This window comes from Carya illinoinensis, chromosome 3 (genome assembly GCF_018687715.1).
Source record: "Carya illinoinensis cultivar Pawnee chromosome 3, C.illinoinensisPawnee_v1, whole genome shotgun sequence".
In the NCBI taxonomy this organism is placed as follows: Eukaryota; Viridiplantae; Streptophyta; class Magnoliopsida; order Fagales; family Juglandaceae; genus Carya; species Carya illinoinensis.
In genome coordinates, this window is record NC_056754.1 from 56,021,069 (window position 1) to 56,034,165 (window position 13,097).

Consider the following 13,097-nt stretch of genomic DNA (forward strand, 5'->3'; position numbering starts at 1 on the left):
TAGTACTAGTAGAGATATACTTAATCAGGATAAGATAACGACACACATGACAACAACAAAAAAACAAATCATATTTAAAGTCAAAACCAGTCGACCGATTCTATGGGCGCCATGGATGGATGTCATGATCATCTGATGTTATAATTAAACATTAGTTACGTACGTAGGGGTATTCGTGGTATACTAATTTTAATATTATTTCACAAGCAAATGGGAAGAGAATTAGGTGGGTGGTATATGCATATACATATATACTTTATAAAACCGGGATTCTGAACATTCATTAAACCCAGAAAACAATGAAAACTACTTGAATGAATAACATTTTTCGCTTTATTGTGAATTTAATAGATGTAATTCCTATATATATATCCAAATTTCCGCCGCCATTTTTCGATGTTATTAAAATATTTCTGCCTTCGATTTTTCTTTTCTTATTCGGTGTGAGTTTTTGCAGCTGCCAATGACTTCCAGGTATGTGTTCATTACATGATGAAGAACAATCAGCCTTCCTGACGTTGCTTACTATCTCGAGTCACCAGGTGTTTCAGATCCCTACTGAAGTAGAGAGAGCATTTTTTGCCAGTAGACGTAGTAGTAGACAGCGGAGAAAAACCAGCAACGTCATCATCATTCTCTGATTTTGCTTTTGATATTTTGGCAACATAATTGAACATCTCGTGTTCTCGGACAAAAGGCTGAGCTGCATAGTCCTCAAATGGCATCCACTATAGAAGAGAAAATGAAAATGAAAATAATAATAATTAATGTTAGCAGAGCTTGAGTTGATTGCCATATTTCAGAAATTATAGCAAGTTAAATTTTAGTCACAACTTCCATTATTTTCCATTTCTTCTGTAGTCAGTGATGTCTATAGCATACCAAAGGTTTTGGATATAAGAGATTAAGCCACTTCTTCCAGCCATCCCAATAAGGGCAATTAAGCAGCAAGAATAGGCTCCTCTTTTTTAAGTGATTTGCCACGAATTGCTCAGGAAAATTGGGTAATTTCCACTTTCAGGTTTTGCATTAGCTCCTGATGAGTTTTGAATTTAAATTTAAAAGGTATATTGTCACAAAGACAACCGTTTGAGACGATTTCAAAAATTGGAGATGCTAAGTACGTATATACGTACTTCGTGCTGGCCAGGGCCATAAATATGCAGAGTTCAGCAGGTATCTTTGAATTCAGATTGAGCAGAATTGCAACAATTGTATATGCACTAAACATTAGCAACTACTACTGGTTTAAAGGTTCAGTACGATTAGACTTACCATCCAGATCCTGATTACAGCTTATGCTGCATAAGGAAAAAAAAAAAAAAACTACTGAGGGTCTCTAATCCTGGCACCAGCTCTGGAGACCTTAGTCATGACCTTTTCCTTACATTAAAAGGTAATCGAGTACTAGCAGCTAGTACGATTGACAGAAGTTTGAAGCATTTTATGCCTTTTTTACAGTGTGGCTTGTCCAACGACATTTTGATTATCAAATAATTCAACTTTCCTAACTTCTAATCCAACTTGATCCAATTTTATTGAAATCCACACATTCTTTGCAGTATTATTGTTATCAAGATTTACCTGGGCTGCTTCAATCTCCGAAGTCTGCTTCTGGATGTCAAAGGAGTGTGGTTGTAACATGCAGACAAAGAACAAATCTGATTTTCTGAAGAATGATTTGTGGCTTTGCCTGTATTGAGGGAACATGCAACTTATATTAAAAGCTATGATCAATAGTATAACATAAGCTTTTACAGTAACAAACAGATATAAATTTGCAGAACGCAACACTAAAAGTTGCATTTATAGGGAAGACTATCTATTGACACATCTAAAACTACAATATCAGCAAATGCATGTTAAAATGGATCCTACCGGGCAATGTTCTTACCTGAATGCTAAGACTTCCACGAATTCTGTCTCAATCTGAAACAAAATGAAACCAGTGGTCTTAGATTTACATTGGCATGTGTAAAACTACATGTATGTGAATGTCAGAATCATTCGAGCCCCGCCAATGCACATTTATCACTTACCCCTGTCTCTTCTTTAACTTCCCTAATTGCAGCTGTACAAATATCCTCGCCCTGTGAATGGTAGATTTATAATGGTGGAAATAAATCCAAGGTAAAAAGTTCTCCTAAGCTTTTCGAAAGAATTTATTAAGAAACTACACTCATTTCATACTCACCTCCTCAACAACACCAGTGGGAAATTTCCACAGACCTGTTCCTTTGAATTGCCCATTTTTCTCCTGAACTACAAGCACCTGTCATATGATAGTCTCAATCAGCAATTCAATATATTAAGCTGTCACAGCAAGGTCATTCATTTGTTCCTCTATAAAGCAATTATTGAGAAACAAATAAAGATAACCATTTTAGTCCAACGGCATTCCTTTTAAATACCATATAACATTATTCTTCTGATTCTTTGGACTAGAAGGCAGGGACAGCGAGGAATCAATCTTTGGGAAGGAAAAAAAATTATCACAATAAATACTTTTTTTTGTTTTTTTTTTTTTTTTTTTTTTTGGTATTCTACGTATTTATGCTATAGATGGTAGTGCCAAAATCATTACAGAAGACGAGAGGAAGTTTTTCCCCTTCAAATTTTGAGATAAACTTTAGGTGTTCGTTTTTTATAGCATTTATATGAATGACCAGTTGCTCTATGTAATCAGTATACATAACTCATCAATGATAGAAATGTGATTAAACAAATAAGAGTGGCTTTAGATTTTCTAGGAAAGTTTTTCGTTTTTGAGGACTTATTTGTGTGTTTATATGATAAGTTCAATGGCTACCTGAGTATCATAAACCAAGAACACCAGATACTCCCTCGTATACATATGTACTATGGTTTTATTTATATGGAGGATTTGACAAATTCTTAGAACTTCCAAAATGAGGGGATTTAAAACTGGGGCGCTACCCACAGAAAACCAATTTCATCAAAAGTTGACCAGGTCAACTCAAATTTGTTGGTTCAATACATATAAAACTTTGGGAATTAAAAAAAAAAAAAACTTCGGTAAATACAGAAAGAAAAACAATATCCCCCTAAATATCCTTTCTTCTCCTTGGATGTATGGTTGGTGAAAGCCATAAATCAAAACAAAATAAATACCTCTCTTTGACTGTTCATGACAAAAGCACCAATACCCACTCGATGTGAAGCATTTGCAGGAAGCATGTCAGTAGTTTCAGGGATCCAATATACAAGCATTAAGTAATCTGGTTCAGCGTGGTGATACCTAAATCCTTCCTGGAAGATTACCGGAACGACATTATGGAGCAGATTCAGAAAAACCATACACCAATAGCCATAATTTTACATTCAAAATTGAGTTTTTGAGAAGCTTATATCCCAATACATATTTACCTTAACTGCAGCTTCAACAAGATTAGCCTGTTGGATCGGCAATTTGATCCAAACACCCCTCTTCCCCTGCAAATTACAGTCGATGAAAATTCGTAACATACTACATGGGAGTAGAGTTGAGAATCGGCCGGTCCGAACCGGAGAAACCAACCGGACCGACTATTTTTAGACTGAATCGGACCGAACGGTCCAATTTTTAAGGGACCGAACTCATTTAGTCTGATTCCGGTTCAGGAGTTTTTACCCCAGACCAGACCGAATAGAAATTAAAAAAATAATAATTTATTTTTTATATAATAATTGTATATAATTAATTATATAATTATATATAGTATAAAAAAATACTAATAGTCTAATATAGACTGTAGTTATATTTATACTAATATAGTTATACTGAATCACTATAACTAACACTAATATATAACTATATTAATAGTCTACTATTAATACTAATATACTTTTATATAATTTATATAGTTAGAGTAATCACTATAATTGATACTATACATAGCTATATAGCATACTTATCATTATAATTAATATAATTTAATTATCACTATACTTATATTTAATTAATATAAATATTACTATACTATAATTTATATAGTTATATTAAATTATTGATTCACCATAACTAATATTACTTATATATAGCTATATTAATAGTCTAAAACTATTATAATTTATAATTACACTAATCATAATAAGTTAATAACTAAATCGCTATAAGTATAACTATAGATATTTAGTATGAATGTATTATTATGTTTTTTAATGAATAACTATAATATATAGTCCTAATATATATTAATATATTAACATATTATATGAGTTTTAGTATAAATTATAATATACTAAATCACTATAACAGTATAACTAATACTAATATATAGTTATACTAATAGTCTACCATTAATATTATTATATAGTTATACTAATCACTATAATTAACATTAATATATAGTTATACAGTTTACTTATACAGTTGTATTAATACTATTAGTCTATTATATAGTCTAATATTCTCAATTCTAATATAGGCTATATAGTTTTAACTAATACTAATATTTATATTAATACTAATAATGTAGAATATAGTTATACTAACTGACTGATTCAACATAACTAATATTACTAATATAATATAGTCATACTAAATTTTTTGATAAGTAAATAAATAAATAAAATAAAATAATTAACTATACTAAATTACTAATAGTCTAATACTAATACTATTATATAGTTATACTAATCATAAATTCATAATAACTAAATCATTATAAATCTATAACTATATATATTTAGTATCAATGTATTATTATATTCTGTAATATATAACTATTAACTATAATATATTGTACTAGTATATATTAATATTAATATATTAACATATTATAAAAGTTATAATATAAATTAGAATATATCATATATGTATAAATTTATAATAGTATTGGTATAGTTAACTTAACATATAATATGTTAGTATTAAATCAATATAATTACATAGAGTAATAGTAATATAGTATTTAATATAACTACATAGAGTATTAATAAATGTGTGGAGTTTGAAGAGATATAATAATACTTGTATATTACATATAGTATTACTATTAATACATATAGTTATTAGTTATAGTATTAATACTAGTGTATTATTAATTATAATAAATAAGTTAATAATTATTCCTAATTTACTATATAATAATAGACTAATAGTATTAGCGTATTACTAATATATATTAAAGATATCACAATATAATTACATAAGTATTAAACAAAATATTATAAAATAAAATAAAATAAAAAGTAAAAAAAGAGATCCAGGTGGACTGAATGGACCAAGCAGACCGGGTCCAAGACGACCCAGTCTTTAAGGAGTTCGGTCCGGTTGTCCAGGTTGAGTAAACCCGAGACCGAATACGTCAAAGTCCGGCCTACAATAATGGAAACTTTCTTATCTTCCCAAATTCTAATAGTCTCCTAGTTTTTCAAACGCGCGTATATTGGTCTTTCAAACTCACGTCTCTTTGAGAATTTAAAAGAACTTAATAACTTACGAAAATGTTCTGTTTGGTCACTGAGAATTTTTATATGAGAATTTTGAGTTTTAAGATTAAATATTAAAATATTATATTTTAATATTATTATTGTATTGGGATTTGAAAAAAGTTAAGAAAAAGTTAAATTGTTTATTATATTTTGTATGGAGATTTGAAAAAGTTATAATGATAAGATGAGAATTTTATGTTTAAGATGAAAATTTTTTGAAGCCAAGCAGAACCATATTGAGATAGCTTGACGCGTTAAATTAACTCAAGTAAAGCGTATGAGATTTCTCGTCATTATATTACAAACATGAAGAGAATAAGACGAAAAAAGATGGAACCTGTTGCGTCCAGTGTGATATTGAAGCTTTAAGCATTGGAGCAAAGACCATAGAATCCAAAGGCTGCTCCGCGTTTACAACAACTCCTCCATGTAAATCACCAACTGAACTTAGTAAAACCTCCTGTTGAAAAGTATTTTCAGACACCACAAATTCCTTCGCGCCTGAAGTACTTACTGAAGTCGACATGTTTCTAATCAAGGACGGAAATCTATCACCTGAACGATCAAGAACAAAGAAAAGAAACCATGCACTGGGTTACACGAATGAATAAGAAAGAAAGCAATCACCTAGCTGTAACAATTTAAATAATCAATTATTTGCCTAATATTCTGAAAACGAATACCGTTGAAAATTTTAGACAAAGAATAAGCAGGCAATACTCGGTTACCACCCAATCCAACAAAACCACAAACAGGCAACAGCTTAAAAAAGACATAATTTAGGAGGAGGGTGATATAACATACAAAGACGAGGCCTCTTTGAAAGTGGAGGGACTGCAAATGAAGAAGCCAGAAGGGTCTTTTTACCCAAATGATACGAATAGAGTCTGATGGCTGTGGCTCTTAACCTCTGCATTTTATACCAAACAAGTTTATAAACCCAACCGAATTTGAAAGACATTTATTTATATTGGCAGAGGAGGGAGGGTGCCGCTTCGCCCTTCGGTTACTCCATCAGCACTCGGAATCTTTCCGTCAAGTCTTCGTTTGGGACTTTGAACGGGTCCTCCCGATTTTTGAGCATAGGAATTTATTGAGGCTCTGCATAACAATTTCGAAGAACGGTCCAAAAGTTCAGCTTTTACAGAGAACCTACAAAGTCAGAATGCTGAAGATTTCAGAAGCAACCCAAAAAAAAACAAAAAAAAGGAAGCGGTAAGCAACCGCGTGTTTTGCCGCTTGCATTCTTTTCAACCTTTTTATTTTATTATTTCAAACAAAATCCCCATCTTTTTCTTTCTCGTTTCTCTGTAATTCCTTACAACTGCAATTAAGTTTCCAAGATCCTTGGGAACGTTGATCCAGAAATCTCTCAGGAAATTGTGGCGATTAATGGAAAGATCAAATAAATTGTGTTGATGCCAACATTTGGATCCAACCCGCACGTAAAGATAATGCCAATGGAGAAGACACGTAATCAAAATATTTTTTAGCAAGTCAAAAAGAAGAAAAGTGGAGTCCATGGCCTAACAAAAGTTACAAAACGTTGATGTCGTTGAACCCAATTCATAGGGCCATAGGCCTTTTGTATTTAAGACGTGTGACAAGAGCCCACAAATTCATTTTATTTTACGGGCGAATAAGCAAGCCCTTTTTAAAAGAAAATTCATATCATCTGCTTCGTCTAGGTAGTTAGATGCACTCGGGGCCGGCTAAAGCTAAATCGTAAGGACATTTAGCCATTGTTTAATGCCCACCTTATCTAAGGTTTTTAAAATTAAAAATAAGATATTTTAAATTTTTTTTTTAAATAAAAGCTATTTCATTAAATAAAATTTTAAATAACTTTTATATTTTTCAATATGTGTAAGACCCATAATGCTAAATTTAATATTTAATACAAAAAATTATTTATATTTTAAATAATGCTTTAATTTAAAAGTAATCCTGACCAACCAGATTCAATCCTTATATTATGATTTTTTTTTTCTTTTTTTAGCTATAAATCTGGATATTCGGATCGTAACTAGATTTAATCCAGATTTAGATGTTCGGATTGTAACTGGATTTATTAATACTTTAAAAAAAAACTCTGTTTAAACTTTAAAAAATATTTTTATAGCATTTTTTAAAAAAAATTATGATATCATGTTTAAATTACCCATATTCTTTTTAAAAAAATTCTAACACTTTTTAAAAGTTTTTTTTATAAAAAATAAAATAAAGAACAATGCAAAATAAATAATATTGTTGTTATGCCACAATATAAAATATTAATTTACAAAATAAATTATTCACTTTTTTTTTTTTTTTTTGCGAATGAAAGATCTGTTCCTTCAAGGTTTGTTACCTTTTCTCTTCTAGGTATTACTTTACACATTTGATTTTCATTATCTGGATTAACTAGATCAGAAGCATAAGTTTTGTTCCTCTAGTTTTGGAAGCATGGATTTAAAAAATTAAAAAGGAAGAAGAAGAAGAAGAAGAAAGATCCAGTTATTGAAACCTAGGTTGCAAAATTGGATCTGGCTACGAATCCGAATTTATCTTACCTACCCGGGTGTAATCCGAGTGGATAACCACCCAGATACACCCGAATTCTAGGTTTCAAACCAAGCTAAAAAAAAATCTCGCTTGATTCTAGACCCCTAGCCAAGAGTCATGACATATAGACGAACGGACAGAAATGCAGGAATAATTTAAAACTCATATTACAGCTGACACTAAAACCAACTAAAAAAATGTTTTTGTTTTCTTATCCATGAATAGATCTCCTCTTTTTTTTCTTTCTTTCTTTTTTTTTTTTTTACACAAAAGAGGTCAGCACCTCAATTTTATTTATTTACCCTCACTTGGGACAGATCTTATTCAAAAGATAAAAGCTTCTATTAAGAAATAAGCAAGGTAGATTAAGAGGGCCGGGGCTCCTTAAAATGCAAAATCTTGTTGTGTAATCAACAACTTGGACCAGCGTCTTCCATCTCATTGCCAAATTCTAACCCTGTCGATGTAAAATTTGAAGATCAACCGAGCCACGCACCAATTTCTTGTCTAATTAGAAAGTGCATGCTGATCATATTAATGGACAATTTCTTGTTGAGCCAAGTTTTGAAGATTTTTGGACTATGTTGGGCTACTGGAAAGTGCAATGCTACACAACCTCTCAATTTCCACACTCCACTTTTATTTTAAAATTTTTAATATTTTTAATATTTTTTGAGTTTATTCTTTTTAAATTAATTCAATTTTTCTATTTATTATTTATATATTAAATATTTGATAAAAGAAAAAAATAATAAAAATTAAAAAAAATGTGATATATGGAAGTTGTGTGAATAGTAAGAGATTTTTTGTGCTGGAAAACTATCATAATGCAACCTGTAGTACATATTCCCCTCTGCATTCTATAAACTCTTTTTAAAGTCTTCATTGACTAGTCGAACAACCAAGTCAATGAATCCTCCAAAATTGACTAGCTCCTATCCGCTTCCTGCTCCATGCTTGCTACCTTCCTCTGTTTTTCTCCCTAGGAAAAAAAACAAAGGAAAGACAATAGAAGAACAAGAGCAAAAAGACAAGGAGATATAGGGAGTTAAGATAGAGATTTGGAGCAAATATGGCAGATGGTGCTGTAAACTTCCTACTTGATAAACTAACAACTATCCTACAGCAAAAGGTATCACTGCTAGGAGATGCTCGTGATGAAATTGAAGAGATCAAGCTTGAATTAGAGAGCATGAGATCATTCTTAAGAGATGCAGAAAGAAGAATGGAGAGAAGTGAATCAGTGGGAACTTGGGTGAAACAAGTAAGAGAAGTTGCGTATGAAGTTGAGGATATTATAGATGAGTTCATACATCTCAAAGAGAGGAACAAGCATAAAAGTGGTTTCAAGGGTATTGCGGAAGACATTGTCAACTTCCACAAGAACATCACTTCAAGATATCAGATTTCTTCAAAGCTTCCAAAGATCAAAGCTAAGGTGAAGGAGATCTCGGAGAGAAGCAAGAGGTATGGTTTTGATAAACTTGACGAATTAACAAGTAATAATATGGTCGACGAAAACTGGCAGCACTATGGAGAATCTTCACTCTTTATTGATGAAGAGGAGATAGTAGGAATGGAAGAAAGCACAGAACAAATGCTAGGATGGTTACTGGAGGATGAAGAACGCCGGGCAATTATTTCAATTGTGGGAATGGGTGGTCTAGGTAAGACCACTATGGTTACAAGAATGTACAATGACCAAAGAATAAAGGGGCACTTTGATTGCTGTGCATGGATATCTGTGTCCCAAACATATGGCATCAACGAGCTACTAAGAAGCATGGTCAAAGAATTTTTTGAGGCAAAGCAAGTACAGCTACCAAGTAACTTCGGATCGATGAACACAATGAATCTCATGGCAATGCTCATTGACTACTTGCATCAGAAGAGATATGTTGTTGTTTTGGATGATGTATGGACCATAGATCTCTGGAGTATCATAAGATGTGCTTTTCCAAACAATAAACTTGGTAGCAGAATTATCCTCACAACGAGAGATGAGAATGTAGCTACATCTGTAGGAGTAGGTTTCCGGGTTCATCGTCTTAAGCCCCTTGGAGAGAATGATGCTTGGACCCTCTTCTGTAAGAAGGCATTTTGGAATGAACCAGGTAGCTGCTGTCCCGCAGAACTGCAACAATTGGCTCAAGACATCATGAAGAAATGTGAAGGCTTGCCACTAGCTATAGTGGCGATTGGAGGTCTCATGTGTTCAAGAAGCAAGACGGTTGGGGAATGGAAGAAAGTTAAAGAAAGTCTCAACTGGCAACTTAGCAATAATCCGGTGCTGGAAAAAGTGAAACGAATCTTGTTATTGAGTTTCAAAGATTTACCCTTCTATCTAAAGCACTGTTTCTTGTATTGCTGCGTATTTCATTATGGTTACCAGATCAAGAGGAAGAAGCTGATTCGGCTCTGGGTAGCGGAAGGGTTCATCAAAGAAAGAAAAGGGATGACTATGGAGGAGGTAGCAGAGGAGTACCTAACTGATCTAATTTTTCGAAGCATGATTCAGGTCATAGAGACAAATGCTGCTGGGAGGGTGAAGACTTGTCGAGTGCATGATGTTATGCGCGAACTGGCTATGGCGACATCGGAGAAACAGAATTTCTGTATAGCATATGATGGGCGTGAATCAAGACTAGAAGGAAAATTCCATCACTTATCAGTATATGATAGAGGTGAAAGCATCCGACTGAGCAGTAACATGTCACACCATCTTCGTTCTTTCTTTGTCTTTAAGACAGATATGTGCACCTCATTCTCTTTGGATTCAGTATCATCCAAATTCAAATTGCTAAGGGTCCTTGAACTACAAGGAGTTCCGATTGAAACAATACCAGGCACTTTGGTCTGGTTGTTCAATTTGAGGTACTTGAACTTGAGAGATACCAAGATTAGCGAGCTTCCCAAGTCAATGGAAAGGCTGCAGAATCTACAAACCCTGGATGTTCGAAATACTAATGTGAGAAGGCTCCCAAGTGGAATATCAAAGCTACCAAGATTGAGACATCTATACATGTGTTGCAACAATGGTCAGAATTATGAAAAACCCAATCATCTTAACAGCAGACAGGGTCCAGCGGGAATATGGAATATTGAATGCCTACAAACTCTAGCATGCATTGAAGCAGAGGAAGAATTGATCCTGAAAGTTGGAAACTTGACTGAGCTTAGAAGGCTGGAGATCACAAGGCTTAGAACTGTCGATGGACCAAAGTTGTGCACTTCCATTCAAAAGATTGAGAACCTCCTCCGTTTAAGTGTCGTGGCAAGTACTGAGGAAGAACTTCAGTTGGAAGCTTTGTCTCTGCCACCCCCGTTTCTTCAGAAATTGGAATTGGTTGGGAAGCTAAATAGGTTGCCCCACTGGATTAGGTCCTTAGCAAACCTCACTCATCTGAATTTAAGTTTGTCTTGTCTCCAAGATGATATAATTTCCGATCTCCGTCTACTGTCTACTCTAGTTTTTCTTGAACTCAAGAAGGCCTACAGAGGGAAGCTCTTGCACTTTAAGGTGGGATGGTTTCCTAAACTAAACAAACTAAGTTTTGTGGAGCTTGCACAATTAGATAGTCTAGTACTGGAAGAGGGAGCATTGCCCACCATTCGAGAGTTAAAACTAATTTGTTGTCCAAAGCTAAAAACGTTGCCTCAGGGCATTGAATATCTGACCAGCCTCAAGAAGTTGCATTCGGAGGAAATGCCAGAAGAATTCATGGGAAGGCTGCGGAGATACGAATCAAGACCAAGCAAAGGTACCACACATATAGCAAAGGTACCACACATACTGCCTTTTATATTGAACGGGACAAAATCGAGTAGTTCAAGTTGAAACCGTTGGCTGGTCGAATGTGAGATATTCCAAATACCATTCATACAATACAACTTCCCTTCATTCACATCGAGGCCAGGACAGGCACATCGATCTGTGTAGGATTCATATTGTAATCTTGGCAGGCACACGTCCTTGCCCTTTAGAGGATTCATACTCTGCCATCCTTTCAATTTAGATCTATCTATCGGAATGCTTAAAAGCTATTGTCCTGTTTTGTTGAGTTGCGGCCGCTTGGCCTATTTCCCATTAGTATTCATTTGTCGAGAAGCTTCAGGTCAAGTTATACAAATTGGACCAATGCCACGCATCTGATGAATTGAAAGCATATGTGCTTTATCTAGCAGAAAATATCAAACATCCTGGTTTATGTATAACATTGCCATTTCTGAAACTTGCAATTAAAGAACTGCTAATATATAATAAATAAATAAAAAATGAGATGGACCATCTTTTTTAAAGCAAAGAGGTTTAAAAAAGCCAACATCTAGGATCAGGCATTGCTATAATGGTCTTCTAGTGGTCCACAGAAGGCCTTCTTCACTAACCTTTTATATACCCAAGTTAGCCTATCAATGCTCAGGGAAAAAAACTAAAAAAAACCTGTTCCATTAAAAGGACTGTTTGTTTCCTAAGCTGGCCACGATGCACTAAGTATGAGTGGCCTACATTTTCAGCCACTCGTGGTCCATAATGGAGTACAATACTAAATTCAGATCGTTTTTATGCATGTATTTTGCTTAAATTTAGAGGAACATGGTCTTATCTGTTTCCATGTGACCTTAACAAAAATACTACCTACTTCTCCATTCAAAGAAACGTAAAATATTGTGCTTTGGCAAAAAAGTACAATATTTTCAAGAGCGTGGTTCAAATCCGCTTGCTTGCTAATACACGTAATTCGACTACCTCGATCTTAACTTAATTATGGCTTACTCAATCTTGAACTCCAGCCAATCTATTTTAAAAGTTTTATGTATATCATTCGTCCACTGAAAAATAATATGAATCTAATTTCAATCTATACTTTCCAAATGATAAGTAATTATATCTATTATATGGTATTGAATAATTTCAGTTATACTTGGCAGGTTGTGAGGTTGTAATGGTAAGAGCATCTGCATCTCTCAAGTCAAGTGGGACCAGGACAAACGAAGAAAGTAGGGGAACCAATCAGAACAGAAGTGTCACCAAAGAGCTAAACTGCCGAAATCTGTCAGTGAGGGGGATCCAATTACTTGAACCGACAAGCGTGTTTGGGGGGGGGGGGGGGGGGGGG

The 13,097-nt window shown here is 33.7% G+C and overlaps 2 protein-coding genes across 2 annotated transcripts; one reads left to right on the plus strand and one right to left on the minus strand.

Moving 5' to 3' along the window:
* Window positions 1-310: 310 nt before the first annotated feature.
* On the minus strand, window positions 311-6,642 carry LOC122305497 (nudix hydrolase 2-like). Its single transcript, XM_043118072.1, has 9 exons — window positions 6,241-6,642; window positions 5,774-5,991; window positions 3,388-3,453; window positions 3,133-3,270; window positions 2,195-2,272; window positions 2,040-2,090; window positions 1,895-1,929; window positions 1,585-1,693; window positions 311-728 (listed from the first exon to the last, which is right to left on the minus strand). The coding sequence occupies exons 1-9, from the start codon at window positions 6,395-6,397 to the stop codon at window positions 504-506; spliced, it is 1,077 nt and encodes a 358-aa protein (XP_042974006.1). The 5' UTR covers window positions 6,398-6,642; the 3' UTR covers window positions 311-503.
* A 2,213-nt stretch (window positions 6,643-8,855) lies between these two features.
* On the plus strand, window positions 8,856-13,067 carry LOC122305500 (disease resistance protein RPM1-like). Its single transcript, XM_043118075.1, has 2 exons — window positions 8,856-11,761; window positions 12,910-13,067. The coding sequence occupies exons 1-2, from the start codon at window positions 9,053-9,055 to the stop codon at window positions 12,922-12,924; spliced, it is 2,724 nt and encodes a 907-aa protein (XP_042974009.1). The 5' UTR covers window positions 8,856-9,052; the 3' UTR covers window positions 12,925-13,067.
* The last annotated feature ends 30 nt before the right edge of the window (window positions 13,068-13,097 follow it).

Excerpts from the sequence above, each read along its gene's own strand:
- LOC122305497 (XM_043118072.1), bottom strand. The coding sequence starts at position 6,397 with ATGTCTTTCAAATTCGGTTGGGTTTATAAACTTGTTTGGTATAAAATG. Across the intron at positions 3,271-3,387 it reads TTGTTGAAGCTGCAGTTAAG|GAAGGATTTAGGTATCACCA; the intron begins GTAAATATGTAT and ends GTAATCTTCCAG. Across the intron at positions 729-1,584 it reads CGGAGATTGAAGCAGCCCAG|TGGATGCCATTTGAGGACTA; the intron begins GTAAATCTTGAT and ends TCTCTTCTATAG.
- LOC122305500 (XM_043118075.1), top strand. The coding sequence starts at position 9,053 with ATGGCAGATGGTGCTGTAAACTTCCTACTTGATAAACTAACAACTATC.